Genomic DNA, 21,958 nt, shown 5'->3' with positions numbered 1-21,958 from the left:
TACTTCACAAACAAATAATACTGTTATAAAAGTAAAAGTTTTGTTATAAACTAATAAAGAAAAACACAGACTTTACTACTTATATTAAGCTGCGGTATAAAACATCCTACTAAGATTTAACTTATTTGCTTCTTAATCTCTGCAGTCAAAGTAAATATAACTGTATTTTATTATTGAAGCTTAGTGCATACTATTCATTGTAAAAATACTTTTTATTTATTTCAGTAAACACTTTTTTAATCTTTTACAAACTATTTTCAACATAACATTAACTAACAATAATTAGAAGTGTTACAGTTATATAAAAAAATTCTCCATTAAACGCTAATGAACTTAATTTCTAAAATGTAGACAAAAAGTTTTTATTGGAACTCAAGATATTTTTTTTATTTATGCGAAAAGTAACGAAATAAAGAAACACTAAAAAAAGTCGAAAAAAAGAATTCAATAACGATTAAAAAAACAACATTATTGTGTGTAATTAGAATCATACATGTTTTTACGACTAATAAATTTTAAACATTGTTAAGAATGTGGTATTACTTCAATGTGTCATAAAAAGAAACAAGAGAAGTTTAAGAAAGCTATATATTAAAACATAAGTTTGTTAAAAACTCATTAATAACGTTTGTTATATGAAAAGTTATATGATTATTAAACGTTTCTACTTACTAAAACTACTTTTATATTAAAAAATATAAATATTACCACTAATAAATAGTTTAAAACAAAGATAAACTATAAAAAAATATAAATGTATTAAGCTAGAAATTAAATTTCGATAAGTAAATTTCCTAAACGAGTTAAAGTTTGAGACATAGTTCATTATATCATAATATTTGATTTAAAGCCTAAACTTTTTGATTACTGACTATCATAGACACCAACTAAAGCAATATTAAAACTCATAAAAGAAAACTTTAAAAGAAAAAGTTTAACAGTTTTTATCTTAAAAATCATACACTTATTGGTAAAATCAATGCGTTTCATCATCCGCATTTTGTAACAAGAGTAACAACAATATAATAAATTAATGGTAGTACTAACAGAGTGATAAAAATAATTATCAAGTATTTTTTCCTTATTGTGCAACCGCAGTTATTGATGAGAGCTGAAAATTGATAGATTTGTTATGAAATGATTACACCTTGAAAAAAGTTTAAATAAAAAGACTAACTGTATTGAAATTGTACAAAAAGTACTTAAACTTGCTTTACCAACTAAAGTTTGAAATAAAACGGTGTTCAACTTTTTAAAACAAAACTTGAAATATGCTAAGTAATACAAAATTAAGAAAAAACGGTCTCGTGATACAATTATGAATAAGCAGTAAATTTTACTAGTATAACTTAAAATAAACCTTATATTAAAATAAACAAAAACAAGCTCACATCTTGGGTTGTTATTGACAACAACTTTTTTCGCGCTGCTACTACCTTCAAGAGACACGCTCCCACACAAACTGTCACCTTGCAAAAAATTTTCTTGTTGGTAGCTGGTAGCTGGTTGGTTTCGCGTCCTAAAAAAAATTAATTACATAAAAAATAGTTAATAAAAAAAAGATAAAAAAAGTACTACTGTAAAAAGTTGTTAGTTGATGAAAAATAGTTTTAAACGTTTTTATTTGAATAGTAAGCCCTGACTTTTACGTAAGCTTCTGAGCTGTAGCTAGCAACTGGTACTTAAAAACGAGTGATTAACTGTAAGATAGTGTTAGCTGTAAAATCTAGTTTACATCACTCTAATTTTTAAATTTTGCAGACAGGTTTAGGCTTGTCAAGTAACTATTAAGTTTGCCCATTACTCCTTAAAAATCCAGTTAATTTATCTGTTTTGAAATGTTTTTTATCAAACATTGATTATATTATCAAATAACTTGTTTGTTATTTTGCAAGTTTAAACGTTTTCTACATAAAATTTAAAACTTTTTTGTTTGAAAATTTTAGTTCAGAACAACGGTTCTTAACCTTTTATTATGTTTTACCCCTTTTTGGAAGGATATTACCCCCAGTATAATATACTAAACATTATTTAATTTTGAGGACAAACTAGACTTTTTGAACTTCAAGCTTATTAAATATAAATAATCGTAAAGTTTAAAAGGTTTATTCAACTTAAACATAGTTACAGTTAAATACTAACTTATAAGTTAAAAAGACAACTAACAAACACTACTTTTCGTAATTTTAAAGGAAGAAAATGTACCCCAAAAACAAGGGAATTACCCCAAGGTTTAGAACCGCTGGTTTAGAAGGTTCAATAATAATAGAATGAGATTAGTTTTTATACAAGATTGTTTAATACTTAAAAAATCACAATTTAAAAGACTAATACTGCATACTTTTCAAGTTGCTTTCTGGCTCGGTCAAGAAATACGGAGTGATCAGATGCATCTGTGTCATTCCCTTCGGATTCACTCATGCTGAACTATTTTCGCTGTAAGTTGAAGACAAGCAGAGTTGTTTTGATATTTCAAAGTTTACAAACGAAAATGTTTGTTTTTCATTTTAAACTAATTTTTATAAGTTGTAATTTTACTTTATGCAATAAATTAGAATAACAAACAAACTTTTATCGTTTACTAACAAAGCTTTAGAATGTATATGATTTGTGTAAACTAATAAAGTGTTTATTAAAAAAACATAATTTTTTACATTATAAACTAACAAATGTACATTTTTGTTACATTTTAATTGAAAAAAAAGTACGCCTTTTAATTGACAGAAATTTTTTATAGCATACAGTATGCTAGATCAAAAATATCTAAATATAAAATGCTACAACCTAAACTTTTCATAAAAAAACAAAGCTTAGTAAGCTAAGTTTTTAAAAGAAAAAATATTCAACATTTTTTAATGATACGGAGTAAAAAACAAAAACCAAACAAGACTATAAAATTTCGAAGGTTATTACAAGGTTGAACATTTCCGTTACAAAACATTAAATTATTTTTAAATTGTGTACGCTTTTCTTCAACATTTAAAAGATAAAAAGTTATAAAGCTCTCTTAAACTACCTTTTGGACAGTTAAGTTTTTCAAAATGATATGTAGTTTAAGTTAAAAATTAGTATTTGAATAACAGAAGTTTTACAAAAAAAAAGCTTTAAAACTAAAATATAATAGTGAACTATTGTAAATGCTTCCTCTAAACTAGTTTATTTGTTGATGAAGTTATACTTATGATTTTTTTTTTAGTACAAGGACTAATATTCTCTTCACTATACAAATAGCTTTATGAATTTATTCTTTCAAGAATTTATTTTACAAACTAAGTTTCGGTCAAAGACCTCGTCAGTGAAAAAACATATAATACAAATAGCTAAATTTAGTTGTGCAATAAACAAGTGAATATATATTTTAATTATTTAGCAAAACACCATACTAAAAATAGACTTTTCATTAACTATTCTAAAAGTTTTGGTAAAGTTTTAGCTTTACAAATTAAGCTAGCTACAACTAATACTCTATGCAAAATAGGTTGTTTTTCTCCTGAATAAAAAAAAACTTAAGAAAACAAAAGTAAAACTAAAACGAATAGTAGAATGATATACGCATGACTAAAGCTTGCGCCTTTTTCATAATACAATATAGCTCTCGTTTAATGACATCCTTATTGCTTCGCGCTAATTGGTCGAACAATTTTTTTACACTAAATTTATAGTTAAAAATTTTGCTAAACCTAGTTGAAGCTATAAAGTTAAAGAGCAAAAAAAAAAACATTAACGAATTAGATTATTTCGAAATATTAACTTACTAAAAACAATAACAATATGCTATCATAATATAGTTTATTAAACAACATAAAAACAACGCAGAAAATATTTGGTCTTAGGACCTGGTGCACGAAGAACTTTACGGTTATCATTGTTTTAAAAGCCTAAAACGTTATTAACTCTTTTAAAAATTTACTCACTTTAAAAGCATATCTTATATAAAGAAAATATCGATAAAATAAACAAGCATTTGTTGTGGTCTCTAGACAGTGTAAAATTTATTAGGCCAGTTAACAAGTTTTATAGATTTCTTTTTACTATTAATTCATCAACTGTGAGTTGTAAAGTACCAACTAGAAAATAAACTTTGAAAAACTATTTTTGTGTACAAATTTACACCAAAAGTTTATTTTTACTAAGGTTTGTAATATTGCACCTAAGCTATTTAAGTTTTAATTTAAAAAAGATTTAATGTTTATACTTCTTTAGCAAAGCTAAAATTATTGCGCTCATATTTAAATAGTATTAAACTGTATTTACGTGATTAACCTAATTTACTTGTTTGTAAAGCTCAAATTGTTTTAAATACAGTAACCTGCCAATTAGGCATGCACTTCTGAACTGCCGGTATAGTAAACATTTTATAGCCTAAAAACGCTGTGTTCAAAATGCATTTTTTTACAAAATGTTAGAACTAAATATAGATCAAAATAAAATTTTTCTAAGACCGGAGTTTACTGACTAAGCTCCGTGCTGAAAAGTAAAAAAGGTGTTTATATTTCTGTTCAATCACCAAAGGGGTATAAAAACCTCACAGTCTTTAACACTAGCTTCAAAGAACCTCGGAAATTTTACACTTTTTAAAGAAACACATTATTCAGTTAAACAACTGATTTAAAAATATCATTAAGGGCAAAGGGGGTCCACCTTGTTATTTACAAGTTTATATTGTTTTATTTTTTAGTTTTGTTACGTATAACATGTTTTTAGTTTCCACTTTATTTAGTTGATTAATTAAGTTAAATTTAATACACAAACGTTTAGCTGATAATATATCTATTAACCATTTATTAATGATTGCTTTATTTATTTGTTAAGTTTTGCCTATTTTGAGCAAAAGTAAACTGTTGATCCTGAAAAAAACACAACTATGATACATACAGGATTGCCAACACTAAACATACAGAAAGAAACACACTACCATATATTATATAACTACTTATATAACACTATGAACAGTTTTACTTACTAATAATCAGGGTTGCCACTCATTTTTTCAAAATTTTTTCCACGTTTTCTGAATTTCTTCCAGGTTTTTAAAAGTACACATTTTTTCGTCTATTTTTAGTACGGTAAGAAACTGTATTAAATAGTATAAAAACATTGAAAAGATACTGTAAAGCTACTTTAACTGTGTTTTTTAATAAAAAAATTTTGATAATGACAAATTTTTATTATTTTTATTATAGATTTTTTGAGTGAAGTCGAAATTTTACTACTGAACATGTGAAAACTGTTAAAATTCCAGGTTTTTCCAGGTTAAGTGGCAACCCTGTAAATATTTTATACTTTAATTACTAAAACAAAACCAAGTACAGTTTTTGAGTTTATTGAACTTGAATTAAAGAATTGAATACTGAGAAGCGAAGTTAATAATGAAGAAGTAATTAACGGCTACCATTGCATATAACATGTGTTGTGTATATGAAGAACAAAAAAAAAACAAAAAATAAAAATAATATAAAGCAAGTTTGGGTGAAAGCAAGAAAGGCAACTCGGAATGGAAAACTTTTAAGTAAATAAAATTTTAAATAGAATAAATACAATTGAAATTACTGAACAGCAATTCTCGCGGCGTTTTGGTCCGGCTGTGGCTTGATCTACAAAAAAAGTTAAATGCTGTAGAGGTAAAATTAAAAAAAAATATATATATAAAGTTTAAGACTTTTTAATAGTGATCTCCATACCCAGCCTTTTATGATTCGGATATTCGTAGATCACTATAATTTTATACGCTGATTTTATATTTTTCAAATCCTTATAAAGACTTAAACTCGTACATGTTTTACTTTGTATGTTTTTAACTATTCAGACAGTTTAACTTAAATATTCTAGTATTATTATTTTTTTTAATACTTGTTTACTTGTGATCATCGCTTTAGCGTGAAACAATTGTTAAGTAAACTCAATATAACTTTTGTCTTAACTGTATAAAGGCTCCTTAAGTGTGAAGCTCTCTATAAATTTATTGTTTAAACCTCAATATAGTATTATAAAAAACCACAACAAAAAGTAAATAACGACCTCGTATTTATCATAAACCTATTATACCATATTTTTCATACCTAACTAAAAAACAACAAACTTGTATTCACTGACTGAAAAAACTTAAAACTTTTTTGTAATTAATAAATATAGAAAACGTTATTGATAAAATAATATTAACTATTATTGTAAATTAATCACCCAAAAACTCTTTTCTATTTATTACTTAATTTATATTATACTTCAAAAGTATTTTTTAATATTTATATTACCTAATGTATTATACAAACTACAAAGTTATCTTGAACTTATCATACCAACTTTCAAACTGTTAAAACATTCAATTAATCAGGGTTACCACTCGTTTTTTCAAATTTTTTCCAGGTGTTCCAAATTTCTTCCAGGTTTTTAACAGTACACATTTTTGGGTATATTTTTAGTTTTAAGTTAATTTCTATTTAAGAAACTGTGTAAAATAGTATAAATACATTGAAAAGATGCTGTAAAGTTACTTTGAATGTGTTTTTTAATAAAAAAATAATTTTATGATGATAAAAAATCTTAATTATATGATAGATTTTTTGTGTCAAATCAAAATTTTACAACTGAAAGTGTTAAAATTTTTAAAAATTACAGGTTTTTTGATCAAAATTCCAGGTTTTTTTTTTCAAATTTGCTCAAATTCCAGGTTATTGTAGCCTAAATTGTCAAACTCCGGTTTTTCCAGGTAAAGTGGCAACACTCAATTAATTAATCATTGTATGCAATCAACCTGGTACCCGCTGGTTTCGAGCACCCTCAGCGCCTCGTTGTTCCTGGTGGTGAGCGTCTTCTGGTTGGTCACCAGCTCCACCACCTCCGATTCCTCCAGCTCCAGCAGCATCCCCGTTATCTTGCCCGCTAGCCTGTCGTTTCCCTGCTGCAGCGTCAGCACCTGTGGGTAGATCAGCCCCCCTGCGTTGATGAGTATCTTGTTAGGGGATTTTTGAAAAAGTATAAAGATTTTGGTGCAGGTATTCATTGAAAACAAATAACGTAAATTCACACAAATATTTTCAGCATTAAATCAGCATCCTGTCGGAAAGTATCTTGTTCGGGGATTTTTTTGAATTAAAACACAATTCGCTGTAGTCTGCTTCAAGGAAATTTAAATTTTATATGCAAACGTTAAGCGTTTAACTTATGTTAAATTGTTTATTTGTGGGTAAATCAGCTCTCCCCTATTGGAAAGTTCTCATATTAGGAGATTTTTTTTAAATGCACTGTTGTATAATACGAGGAGAGTTTATAACTAGAAATGTAAAAAGGTAGATCAGTCCTTATTTTACATGTTCCCAAAATAGGGTGTTTTCATACTATAATATAAGAGTTCCAGTGAATTGGACAAATAAACTTTATTACAGGCTTATTGTTAATCTCCATTAGTACAAAGCTGGATCGTTAATATGCTGCTTATAAATAGGTAAGTACTTATGTGATACGATAAATGAGACTAACACATTACTGTTTGATTTTGTAGTAGTGGCAAAAAAATATTTTAGTAACATCTCAATAAGAACAAACTAAAAACGGTCAATTATCGAAATGTAATGCTACAGAAAATTTCGCATTATTTTCAAGTATTAAATGCATACATATTTTAATACCACCTAAGGGCAGTAAGTTAAGTCGTTAAACATTGTTCTGCTAAATTGACTGATCATATATAATATTAAAATGTAGTTAACAACGAACCAAGAAAGTCTCTTCTTTGTTCGGTGTTCATTCGTCTCACTGCCATTCTTTTCTCCTGTTGAAATAAAATTACAAGTAATTAAAAATTACAAATAAAAAATAAAAATAAAATTAAAATTTATTATTTATATATGTAAAATATGAGGAAAAAATTTTATTGTCAAATTATTTTTGTAGGTTAACGTCTATAGGTATAAGTTAATCGCTAAATAAAGCTCTTTGAATTTTGTAAACGGAACAGAGAGTATTTTTACACAGTGTAAAAACCGAATCTAAACATCTCAAAAAAACTTTTACAAAAGTGTATTAGTGTATTGTTGGTAGTGATTTGAAAGTTGTGGCAAATGTCCTTCCCAAATAGGCAAAAAAAACTATGTCAGCACAAAAGCAAGTAAAAATTTGTTTAAAATTAAATCAATCATTAACTTAACACATTAGGGTAGGTATCAGATTTGTACTTGCTATCTTTAAGCACAAAACTTCATTTTAATCGGCTAATCCTGATACCTAAAAACTTACTCTCTACCTATCTCAAATTTAATTTTTAACCTAAATCTTTAAAAATTAGGTTTACTCTTTAACATAACCTTAAAACTTCACTGTAGACATTCACTATTACTAAACATTTCCAACCAGACAACTTTTTTTATTGGTGACCCAATTAGACTCCTTTGCTTAATAACATGGGTGATTTTACTCAAAACTATTTCAGTTCCTGGCTATTGATGAGTATTTTTTTCAATTTTTGTTAAACATTTTCCGGAGCAGGGTTTACTATGAACTTCTTACAGTTTTTTCAGGAACAAGTTTTTTGGTCAAATTTTTAGTAAAACATTAAATTTAAGGTAAAAACTGTCTTAAACAGTAATATATAATTGAAAATATACTGTAAGCTAATTTAAATGTACTATCATAATAAATAAAATTTCCACAGATGTTTTTGTGTCAAAACTTTATTCCGACTAACAGCGTTTCACTGCTCTCAAACAAATTCAAGAACAGATCTACGAAGTCTATAAAATATTAACACACATTAGAAAAAAGCATGTACAGTTATGTATAATATTTATGTGAGTAGTAACTATAAACGAACTTTATGGTTTAAAAACAATGTGTGGAATGAAAGCATAAAAATATAAATTTGTCTACAAAAATTACAAATTTAATAAAAGCATATACTAACCTCAAAAAAACTCTAAGAATAGACAAGTTTTTAAAATGAAACTTAAATCAAGTTGTGCAGTTTTGTAGACAATTTTATATTTTTATGTTTTTATTCCAAACTTTGTTTGTTAACCATAAAGTTCGTTTATAGTTACTACTCACATAAATATTATACATAACTATACATGCTTTTTTCTAATGTGTGTTAATATTTTATAGACTCCGTAGATCTGTTCTTAAATTTCTTTGAGAGCAGTGAAACGCTGTTAGTCGGAATAAAGTTTTGACACAAAAACATCTGTGGTATATATTCCGATAAGCTCAGCTTATCAGGATCTCCAGGATTTAACGCCTTTTAACGTTACATCTTATAAATAATTTTTTTAATACTTTTGATATACTTTTGTATATTATCAAAATTTCAGTACTTTACCTGTAAAAATAGCTTAAAATCCAAGTTTTTCAGTGATTTTCGTTCGAAATTCCAGGTTTTTCCAGTTGTTGTTTTTTTGCCTAAATTGTCAAATTCAAGGTTTTTTGACAACGCTGTTTGAGTAAATAACAACTAATCATATTTTATGTTGAAGATTTTTATTCTTGAATCAACCCGTTTACTTTTGCTGATGACAAAAACTAACAAACTTTTTGAGCTGTTGTTTTTCAATTTGATTTTCATGCTTTTTATTATCAAATTTTTATTAGTTTTTATTCATCTTTCCGAGTTGCTGACTTTTTTACTTTAACTTTTCCTCTCATGGTAAAAAAAAACAACATGAGCAAGTGATAAATAACAACTGAATCTTTTGTGCTGATTATTTTGGGTTCAATAACATTTCTATTAATTACCTTGCAAACAAATTTCACGCCCTCCTGAGTTGCTGATTACTGACGTCATTATCATTTTTCCGAACTTAAATTACTTTTAAAATAATTAAAGACAAACCATTCTAACAATGACGACAATAACTTAAAAAACGCTTTATGGTTTTTAATCAAAACAATTCGCTACAAACATTCCTGAGTTGCTGGCTCTCCAGCGAGGTCATCAGGTGGACGGGCTTGCTGGTGGGCAGGTGGTGGAAATCCGACAGTTTCTCAATACCGCTCATCACCGGGGGCAGCGCCTCGCTCAAACCGTGCATGCTGATTGGCTGAGGAGTGGGCGGCAACGGCATCTGATTGGACGGAAAATTTCAAGTTGGAAAAATTTTGAAACTTTTAAATTCAGATTTTCCTTGTTAAAAAACTGATTGTTATAATCTAATGATAATTTATAAATACCGAAACACGTATGCAAAATACACTTGTTAGGATATTTTAAATATCAAGGGTTTATTTTTTTGTCAACCATTTATTATATTTAGCTATACCGTCCGCGGCAAAAAGCACTTGATTGGATTCAAGTAAAAACTTTAATCAAAAACAAATTTATTAAAATTTAATGACATTTTGCTACAATATCAACTTGAAAAGTATTGGTTACATAATGTATATTATTTTTTAGTTGTACCTGTTGGCAAGCCATCATATTCTGCATTGGGTTCATTGGAGGTTGTGCTGGCGTCTAAAGTTAATAAAAATTATACCAACAAAAGTATACTTGATTAAGAGCTGCTTTAAAATGCATTTACGATTTATTTACAGATAATTTATCTTGTAAGTTTGCGTTGAAATCAAATGTTTTTAAGAAATTAAATTAAACTTACGTTTGAAGTAAAAGATAGTTTTAAATAAAAAATAAAAACACTTAGAAACATAGTTAAGTTAAATCAATTTTGAAAACAAACAAAAAATCAAAACAGGTAAAACATTTTCAAGTTTCTTAAAAAAAACGAACAAAAATAAACAGAAATTTAAATTCAACTTAAAACTATCTACTTGTCACTACAAAGGCTAAAACAGTTTCAGTTGTATCAAAAATATAATAATAATTGAACGAACCACGAGCGGATTAATGTGCAAATTAACAGGCATCCTGGGAAAGTGGTTCGCATAAACTCCGTTCATCGCTGGTTGCGCCTGTGTATTTAAAATAAAAATAAATACAAATAATTTGACTTTTGGTAAGTTTTAAAACTTTGACAAAAGTCAAAAAGGTTTTTTCACAAAGTGTGAACGAAATCATTAAATTGTGCATAAATAAAAACCTGTGAGTGACAAAGTGTTTTTTAAACTACTCTGTTTTTGTATCAATGTGTCTCAAAAATCTTTCATGCTGTTGTTTGTAAACGGACGTAATAATATCAATAAGTGCCAATTTGCAACAATTCCAAAGCGAAAAAGGTAAACTAGTTTTTGAAGCAGAATCGTAACAAATGTAGCAGTTATAAGAACTATTCTTTTTGCAGTTAACATGCCAACCCTTGACGCATTTTGATTTAAGTTTAAGAAGCCAAAACGCTTACAACCGCTAGATTTATACAAAATAAAATCATGGCAATTATAATCTGTATTTATATATACAATTTATATAGTACTATAGAACTTTTTAATTTATCTACTTTTTATAACCTGGTGTTTACAGATGTCAAACAACCATTAATGTGAATTGTGAGTTGTTTTTTACTACCTACAACCTCTATAAAGGTTAGAGAATAGTATTGCAGTCTTTTTATATTTTAACATTTAAAAATTCAAAAATAGGTAACTCTTTCGTACATCATATATTATGGATTGCTTCAGGTAAAAAAATTGTTAAGCGGTTTGTACAAGTTTAGTATAGCTATACTTGAAAACAAAACCTTGTAAATTATAGAATAACTTAAAATTTATGCTTTAATTTCTCTGGCTACTATTTTGGAAAATCTTACAACAAAAACTACCTGATCGCTCTATTTATATTTAGTAACATTAAAAAAGCAAACAAGTCTTTTAACGCGTTTGTGTAAACAGCTAAACGCAATGTAAACATATGTTATGTAAAGTTTGGCTCATAAAAGTTGCGAAAAAACTTACCACATTACAAAACTAACTGTGTTGAACAACATAAAATAATATTATTAAGTTTTACAAATAGACAATGTTATCAACAACCATGTAAAAATAAGTTGATTAAACCAAAGAGACAAAAATAATTATTAAAAACAAAAAATATACTTAGATGCTTTTATTACTTAAACCAAGTTTATAGTATATTATTTTATTATAATACACTTGTTTATTGTTTAAATTTTAATCACAATAATTAAGGGTCTAATTGCAATTACAAAAAAAAACTTTTTTAACTATTAAATACACAAGGAAGTATATAAACAACTATATTAGATTGCTTTTAAGCTTATTTTAATATGTACTAGTTATAATAAAAGTTCTAATTAAGAGAGTCAAATTATTTCTTTAATTTCAAATTGTTCATACTATTATCAAATAATTGTGCGTTCTTTAGTTGACTACATTGTTACCAAAACATGACCTTTAAACAATTAACAGCTTTAAAAAACTTTAAACTTAAAAGGAACTTGATTAAAGTAAAGTTTACGCTTTTTAACAGTAACAAAAAAATATTAGACAAAAAGCATACAGTATTGTTTTGATATAACTTTAAAAACTTAACAGCTAATTACTTAAAATATAATTCAAAATATTATTTACTAAAACTTTATTCATTGAACTTTTAAAAATGTAAAATGAGAAAATTTTTAATTTGTCTAGAAGTTATCTTTACCTCGCGTATCTATTCACATAAACTATTAGCACAAATTGTTAATTTCGTGATGAAACTACCAACTTCTGACGTGCTGTTTTTTAAATTTATACAAACTGCTCTCTAATAAATTGATTAGTATAATAAAACAAATTAATATTAAAGAATACTGTTGTTAAAATATAGGAGAAAAAGGATATACTGGTTTATATTTTTGAAACTATTAAACTATTTTTAAAAAGTATTTAGATGTTAATAAGACGAGTTTTTTTATTTTACAATTAGTTTAAATCTAGAAAACAACGTTAATCTCAAGTTAATTTTTACACCCCAAAACAATTTAAACTAACATCAAAGGGCTAATTAAATACAAACCACAAACACTGAACCGTCGGTTCATGTTCATATACATTATTTCACATATTGTTTATCTATATTTATTGTAATGATGCTTAAACACCAACACTGAACTGTCAATGCATGTTCATGTATATTATTTTATTTGAATTATAATTAATACAAATCAACTCACACTAAACTTTCGATTCATGTTGATGTATACTATGTTAATTATTATTACTCATTAATTATGTTAATTTTTATCAACTCACAATGAATTGTCGTATATATATTATTTTATTATTATTTACATGTTCATGTATTTCATTCATTTATATCACAAACCAACTCACACTGAACTGCCGGATCATGTTCATACATATTATTTTATTTGTATTATCACAAACCAACTAACACTGAACTGCCGGTTCATGTTCATACATATTATTTTATTTGTATTATCACAAACCAACTAACACTGAACTGCCGTTTCATGTTCATGCATATTATTTTATTTGTATTAATACAAACCAACTCACACTGAACTGCCGGTGCATATTCATACATATTATTTTATTTGTATTATTACAAACTAACTCACACTGAACTGCCGGTGCATGTTCATACATACTATTTTATTTGTATCACAAACCAACTAACACTGAACTGCCGTTTCATGTTCATGCATATTATTTTATTTGTATTAATACAAACCAACTCACACTGAACTGCCGGTTCATGTTCATACATATTATTTTATTTGTTTTATCAGAAACCAACTCACACTGAACTGCCGGTTCATGCTCACACACATTATTTTATTTGTATCACAAACCAACTCACAATGAACTGCCGGTTCATGTTCATACATATCATTTTATTTGTATTATCACAAACCAACTCACACTGAACTGCCGGTTCATGTTCATACATATTATTTTATTTGTACTATCACAAACCAACTCACACTGAACTGCCGGTGCATGTTCATACATACTATTTTATTTGTATCACAAACCAACTAACACTGAACTGCCGGTTCATGTTCATAAATATTATTTTATTTGTATTATCACAAACCAACTCACACTGAACTGCCGGTTCATGTTCACACAAATTATTTTATTTGTATCACAAACCAACTCACACTGAACTGCCGGTTCATGTTCACAAAAATTATTTTATTTGTATTATAACAAACCAACTCACACTGAACTGCCGGTTCATGTTCACACATATTATTTTATTTGTATCACAAACCAACTAACACTGAAATGCCGGTTCATGTTCATACATATTATTTTATTTGTATCACAAACCAACTAACACTGAACTGCCGTTTCATGTTCATAAATATTATTTTATTTGTATTATCACAAACCAACTCACACTGAACTGCCGGTGCATGTTCATACATATTATTTTATTTGTATCACAAACCAACTCACACTGAACTGCCGGTTCATGTTCATACATATTATTTTATTTGTATCACAAACCAACTAACACTGAACTGCCGGTTCATGTTCACAAATATTATTTTATTTGTATTAATACAAACCAACTCACACTGAACTGCCGGTGCATATTCATACATATTATTTTATTTGTATTATTACAAACCAACTCACACTGAACTGCCGGTGCATGTTCATACATACTATTTTATTTGTATCACAAACCAACTAACACTGAACTGCCGTTTCATGTTCATGCATATTATTTTATTTGTATTACAAACCAACTCACACTGAGCTGCCGGTTCATGTTCATACATATTATTTTATTTGTTTTATCACAAACCAACTCACACTGAACTGCCGGTTCATGCTCACACATATTATTTTATTTGTATCACAAACCAACTCACAATGAACTGCCGGTTCATGTTCATACATATCATTTTATTTGTATTATCACAAACCAACTCACACTGAACTGCCGGTTCATGTTCATACATATTATTTTATTTGTACTATCACAAACCAACTCACACTGAACTGCCGGTTCATGTTCTTATATTTTATTTTATTTGTATCACAAACCAACTCACACTGAACTGCCGGTGCATATTCATACATATTATTTTATTTGTATTATTACAAACCAACTCACACTGAACTGCCGGTGCATGCTCACACATACTATTTTATTTGTATCACAAACCAACTCACACTGAACTACCGGTGCATGTTCATACATATTATTTTATTTGTATCACAAACCAACTAACACTGAACTGCCGGTGCATGTTCATGCATATTATTTTATTTGTATTATCACAAACCAACTAACACTGAACTGCCGGTTCATGTTCATACATATTATTTTATTTGTATCACAAACCAACTAACACTGAACTGCCGGCTCATGTTCATAAATATTATTTTATTTGTATTATCACAAACCAACTCACACTGAACTGCCGGTTCATGTTCATACATATTATTTTATTTGTATCACAAACCAACTCACACTGAACTGCCGGTTCATGCTCACACATATTATTTTATTTGTATCACAAACCAACTCACAATGAACTGCCGGTTCATGTTCATACATATCATTTTATTTGTATTATCACAAACCAACTAACACTGAACTGCCGGTTCATGTTCATACATATTATTTTATTTGTATCACAAACCAACTAACACTGAACTGCCGGTTCATGTTCATAAATATTATTTTATTTGTTTTATCACAAACCAACTCACACTGAACTGCCGGTGCATGTTCACACAAATTATTTTATTTGTATCACAAACCAACTCACACTGAACTGCCGGTTCATGTTCACAAAAATTATTTTATTTGTATCACGAACCAACCAACACTGAACTGCCGGTTCATGTTCACACATATTATTTTATTTGTATCACAAACCAACTAACACTGAACTGCCGGTTCATGTTCATACATATTATTTTATTTGTATCACAAACCAACTAACACTGAACTGCCGGTTCATGTTCATACATATTATTTTATTTGTATCACAAACCAACTCACACTGAACTGCCGGTGCATGTTCATACATATTATTTTATTTGTTTTATCACAAACCAACTCACACTGAACTGTCGGTGCATGTTCATACATATTATTTTATTTGTTTTATCACAAACCAACTCACACTGAACTGCCGGTTCATGTTCATACATATTATTTTATTTGTATCACAAACCAACTCACACTGAACTGCCGGTTCATGTTCATACATATTATTTTATTTGTATCACAAACCAACTCACACTGAACTGCCGGTTCATGTTCATACATATTATTTTATTTGTTTTATCACAAACCAACTCACACTGAACTGCCGGTTCATGTTCATACATATTATTTTATTTGTATTATCACAAACCAACTCACACTGAACTGCCAGTGCATGTTCATACATATTATTTTATTTGTATTAATACAAACCAACTCACACTGAACTGCCGGTTCATGTTCATACATATTATTTTATTTGTATTATCACAAACCAACTCACACTGAACTGCCGGTTCATGTTCATACATATTATTTTATTTGTATTAATACAAACCAACTCACACTGAACTGCCGGTTCATGTTCATACATATTATTTTATTTGTATCACAAACCAACTAACACTGAACTGCCGGTTCATGTTCATACATATTATTTTATTTGTATCACAAACCAACTCACACTGAACTGCCGGTGCATGTTCATACATACTATTTTATTTGTTTTATCACAAACCAACTAACACTGAACTGCCGGTTCATGTTCATACATATTATTTTCTTTGTACTATCACAAACCAACTCACACTGAACTGCCGGTTCATGTTCATACATATTATTTTATTTGTATCACAAACCAACTCACACTGAACTGCCGGTGCATGTTCATACATATTATTTTATTTGTATTAATACAAACCAACTCACACTGAACTGCCGGTTCATGTTCATACATATTATTTTATTTGTATCACAAACCAACTAACACTGAACTGCCGGTTCATGTTCATGTATATTATTTTATTTGTATTATAACAAACCAACCAACACTGAACTGCCGGTTCATGTTCACACATATTATTTTATTTGTATCACAAACCAACTAACACTGAAATGCCGGTGCATGTTCATCAGATTATTTTATTTGTATCACAAACCAACTAACACTGAACTGCCGTTTCATGTTCATAAATATTATTTTATTTGTATTATCACAAACCAATTCACACTGAACTGCCGGTTCATGTTCATACAAGTTATTTTATTTGTATCACAAACCAACTCCCACTGAACTGCCGGTTCATGTTCACACATATTATTTTATTTGTACCACAAACCAACTCACACTGAACTGCCGGTTCATGTTCACAAAAATTATTTTATTTGTATCACAAACCAACTAACACTGAACTGCCGGTTCATGTTCAAACATATTATTTTATTTGTATCACAAACCAACTAACACTGAACTGCCGGTTCATGTTCATACATATTATTTTATTTGTATCACAAACCAACTAACACTGAACTGCCGGTTCATGTTCACACATATTATTTTATTTGTATTAATACAAACCAACTCACACTGAACTGCCGGTGCATGTTCATACATATTATTTTATTTGTTTTATCACAAACCAACTCACACTGAACTGCCGGTTCATGCTCACACATATTATTTTATTTGTATCACAAATCAACCAACACTGAACTGCCGGTGCATGTTCATACATATTATTTTATTTGTATTATTACAAACCAACTCACACTGAACTGCCGGTGCATGTTCATACATACTATTTTATTTGTATCACAAACCAACTAACACTGAACTGCCGTTTCATGTTCATGCATATTATTTTATTTGTATTACAAACCAACTCACACTGAACTGCCGGTTCGTGTTCATACATATTATTTTATTTGTTTTATCACAAACCAACTCACACTGAACTGCCGGTTCATGCTCACACATATTATTTTATTTGTATCACAAACCAACTCACAATGAACTGCCGGTTCATGTTCATACATATCATTTTATTTGTATTATCACAAACCAACTCACACTGAACTGCCGGTTCATGTTCATACATATTATTTTATTTGTATTATCACAAACCAACTCACACTGAACTGCCGGTGCATGTTCATACATATTATTTTATTTGTATTATCACAAACCAACTCACACTGAACTGCCGGTTCATGTTCTTATATTTTATTTTATTTGTATCACAAACCAACTCACACTGAACTGCCGGTGCATATTCATACATATTATTTTATTTGTATTATTACAAACCAACTCACACTGAACTGCCGGTGCATGTTCATACATACTATTTTATTTGTATCACAAACCAACTCACACTGAACTACCGGTGCATGTTCATACATATTATTTTATTTGTATCACAAACCAACTAACACTGAACTGCCGGTGCATGTTCATGCATATTATTTTATTTGTATTATCACAAACCAACTAACACTGAACTGCCGGTTCATGTTCATACATATTATTTTATTTGTATCACAAACCAACTAACACTGAACTGCCGGTTCATGTTCATAAATATCATTTTATTTGTATCACAAACCAACTAACACTGAACTGCCGGTTCATGTTCATACATATTATTTTATTTGTATCACAAACCAACTCACACTGAACTGCCGGTTCATGTTCACAAATATTATTTTATTTGTATCACAAACCAACCAACACTGAACTGCCGGTTCATGTTCACACATATTATTTTATTTGTATCACAAACCAACTAACACTGAACTGCCGGTTCATGTTCATACATATTATTTTATTTGTATTATCACAAACCAACTCACACTGAACTGCCGGTGCATGTTCATACATATTATTTTATTTGTATTATCACAAACCAACTCACACTGAACTGCCGGTGCATGTTCATACATATTATTTTATTTGTATTATTACAAACCAACTCACACTGAACTGCCGGTTCATGTTCATACATACTATTTTATTTGTATCACAAACCAACTAACACTGAACTGCCGTTTCATGTTCATGCATATTATTTTATTTGTATTACAAACCAACTCACACTGAACTGCCGGTTCGTGTTCATACATATTATTTTATTTGTTTTATCACAAACCAACTCACACTGAACTGCCGGTTCATGCTCACACATATTATTTTATTTGTATCACAAACCAACTCACAATGAACTGCCGGTTCATGTTCATACATATCATTTTATTTGTATTATCACAAACCAACTCACACTGAACTGCCGGTTCATGTTCATACATATTATTTTATTTGTATTATCACAAACCAACTCACACTGAACTGCCGGTGCATGTTCATACATATTATTTTATTTGTATTATCACAAACCAACTCACACTGAACTGCCGGTTCATGTTCTTATATTTTATTTTATTTGTATCACAAACCAACTCACACTGAACTGCCGGTGCATATTCATACATATTATTTTATTTGTATTATTACAAACCAACTCACACTGAACTGCCGGTGCATGTTCATACATACTATTTTATTTGTATCACAAACCAACTCACACTGAACTACCGGTGCATGTTCATACATATTATTTTATTTGTATCACAAACCAACTAACACTGAACTGCCGGTGCATGTTCATGCATATTATTTTATTTGTATTATCACAAACCAACTAACACTGAACTGCCGGTTCATGTTCATACATATTATTTTATTTGTATCACAAACCAACTAACACTGAACTGCCGGTTCATGTTCATAAATATCATTTTATTTGTATCACAAACCAACTAACACTGAACTGCCGGTTCATGTTCATACATATTATTTTATTTGTATCACAAACCAACTCACACTGAACTGCCGGTTCATGTTCACAAATATTATTTTATTTGTATCACAAACCAACCAACACTGAACTGCCGGTTCATGTTCACACATATTATTTTATTTGTATCACAAACCAACTAACACTGAACTGCCGGTTCATGTTCATACATATTATTTTATTTGTATTATCACAAACCAACTCACACTGAACTGCCGGTGCATGTTCATACATATTATTTTATTTGTATTATCACAAACCAACTCACACTGAACTGCCGGTGCATGTTCATACATATTATTTTATTTGTATTAATACAAACCAACTCACACTGAACTGCCGGTTCATGTTCATACATATTATTTTATTTGTATTATCACAAACCAACTCACACTGAACTGCCGGTTCATGTTCATACATATTATTTTATTTGTATTAATACAAACCAACTCACACTGAACTGCCGGTTCATGTTCATACATATTGTTTTATTTGTATCACAAACCAACTAACACTGAACTGCCGGTTCATGTTCATACATATTATTTTATTTGTATCACAAACCAACTCACACTGAACTGCCGGTGCATGTTCATACATACTATTTTATTTGTTTTATCACAAACCAACTAACACTGAACTGCCGGTTCATGTTCATACATATTATTTTCTTTGTACTATCACAAACCAACTCACACTGAACTGCCGGTTCATGTTCATACATATTATTTTATTTGTATCACAAACCAACTCACACTGAACTGCCGGTGCATGTTCATACATATTATTTTATTTGTATTAATACAAACCAACTCACACTGAACTGCCGGTTCATGTTCATACATATTATTTTATTTGTATCACAAACCAACTAACACTGAACTGCCGTTTCATGTTCATGCATATTATTTTATTTGTATTAATACAAACCAACTCACACTGAACTGCCGGTTCATGTTCATACATATTATTTTCTTTGTACTATCACAAACCAACTCACACTGAACTACCGGTTCATGTTCATACATATTATTTTATTTGTATTAATACAAACCAACTCACACTGAACTGCCGGTTCATGTTCATACATATTATTTTATTTGTTTTATCAGAAACCAACTCACACTGAACTGCCGGTTCATGCTCACACACATTATTTTATTTGTATCACAAACCAACTCACAATGAACTGCCGGTTCATGTTCATACATATCATTTTATTTGTATTATCACAAACCAACTCACACTGAACTGCCGGTTCATGTTCATACATATTATTTTATTTGTACTATCACAAACCAACTCACACTGAACTGCCGGTGCATGTTCATACATACTATTTTATTTGTATCACAAACCAACTAACACTGAACTGCCGGTTCATGTTCATAAATATTATTTTATTTGTATTATCACAAACCAACTCACACTGAACTGCCGGTTCATGTTCATACATATTTTTTTATTTGTATCACAAACCAACTAACACTGAACTGCCGGTTCATGTTCATACATATTTTTTTATTTGTATCACAAACCAACTCACACTGAACTGCCGGTTCATGTTCATACATATTTTTTTATTTGTATCACAAACCAACAAACAATGAACTGCCGGTTCATGTTCATACATATTATTTTATTTGTATCACAAACCAACTCACACTGAACTGCCGGTTCATGTTCACACAAATTATTTTATTTGTATCACAAACCAACTCACACTGAACTGCCGGTTCATGTTCATGCATATTATTTTATTTGTATCACAAACCAACTCACACTGAACTGCCGGTTCATGTTAATACATACTATTTTATTTGTATTATAACAAACCAACCAACACTGAACTGCCGGTTCATGTTCACACATATTATTTTATTTGTATCACAAACCAACTAACACTGAAATGCCGGTGCATGTTCATCAGATTATTTTATTCGTATCACAAACCAACTAACACTGAACTGCCGTTTCATGTTCATAAATATTATTTTATTTGTATTATCACAAACCAATTCACACTGAACTGCCGGTTCATGTTCATACAAGTTATTTTATTTGTATCACAAACCAACTCACACTGAACTGCCGGTTCATGTTCACACATATTATTTTATTTGTATCACAAACCAACTCACACTGAACTGCCGGTTCATGTTCACAAAAATTATTTTATTTGTATCACAAACCAACTAACACTGAACTGCCGGTTCATGTTCAAACATATTATTTTATTTGTATTATC

General features: G+C 29.2%; 1 protein-coding gene across 5 annotated transcripts in view; it reads right to left on the bottom strand.

Moving 5' to 3' along the window:
* Positions 1 to 871: 871 nt before the first annotated feature.
* LOC145849680 (polyadenylate-binding protein 4-like) overlaps positions 872 to 21,958 on the bottom strand; it is a 51,301-nt gene continuing 30,214 nt past the window's right edge. For 3 of the 5 annotated variants that reach the window (XM_082954690.1, XM_082954693.1, XM_082954692.1), the window contains exons 9-14: positions 10,819 to 10,896; positions 10,388 to 10,441; positions 9,891 to 10,052; positions 7,714 to 7,768; positions 6,759 to 6,933; positions 5,390 to 5,594 (exon numbers count right to left, since the gene is read on the bottom strand). In XM_082954690.1, coding sequence (XP_082810816.1) covers positions 5,522 to 5,594; positions 6,759 to 6,933; positions 7,714 to 7,768; positions 9,891 to 10,052; positions 10,388 to 10,441; positions 10,819 to 10,896 — 597 coding nt within the window. In that variant the 3' untranslated portion in view covers positions 5,390 to 5,521. Of the gene's footprint in view, positions 1,112 to 1,391; positions 1,520 to 2,341; positions 2,437 to 5,389; positions 5,595 to 6,751; positions 6,934 to 7,713; positions 7,769 to 9,890; positions 10,053 to 10,387; positions 10,442 to 10,818; positions 10,897 to 21,958 lie in introns of those variants that run through there. The other 2 variants (XR_014372368.1, XM_082954691.1) reach the window with 2 other exon arrangements.

The sequence above is a fragment of the Thalia democratica genome, chromosome 2 (assembly GCF_965202585.1).
Source record: "Thalia democratica chromosome 2, ktThaDemo2.hap1.1, whole genome shotgun sequence".
Lineage (NCBI taxonomy): Eukaryota > Metazoa > Chordata > Thaliacea > Salpida > Salpidae > Thalia > Thalia democratica.
Note: the sequence above shows the minus strand (reverse complement) of the source record. Positions and strands in the feature narration are given on the sequence as shown.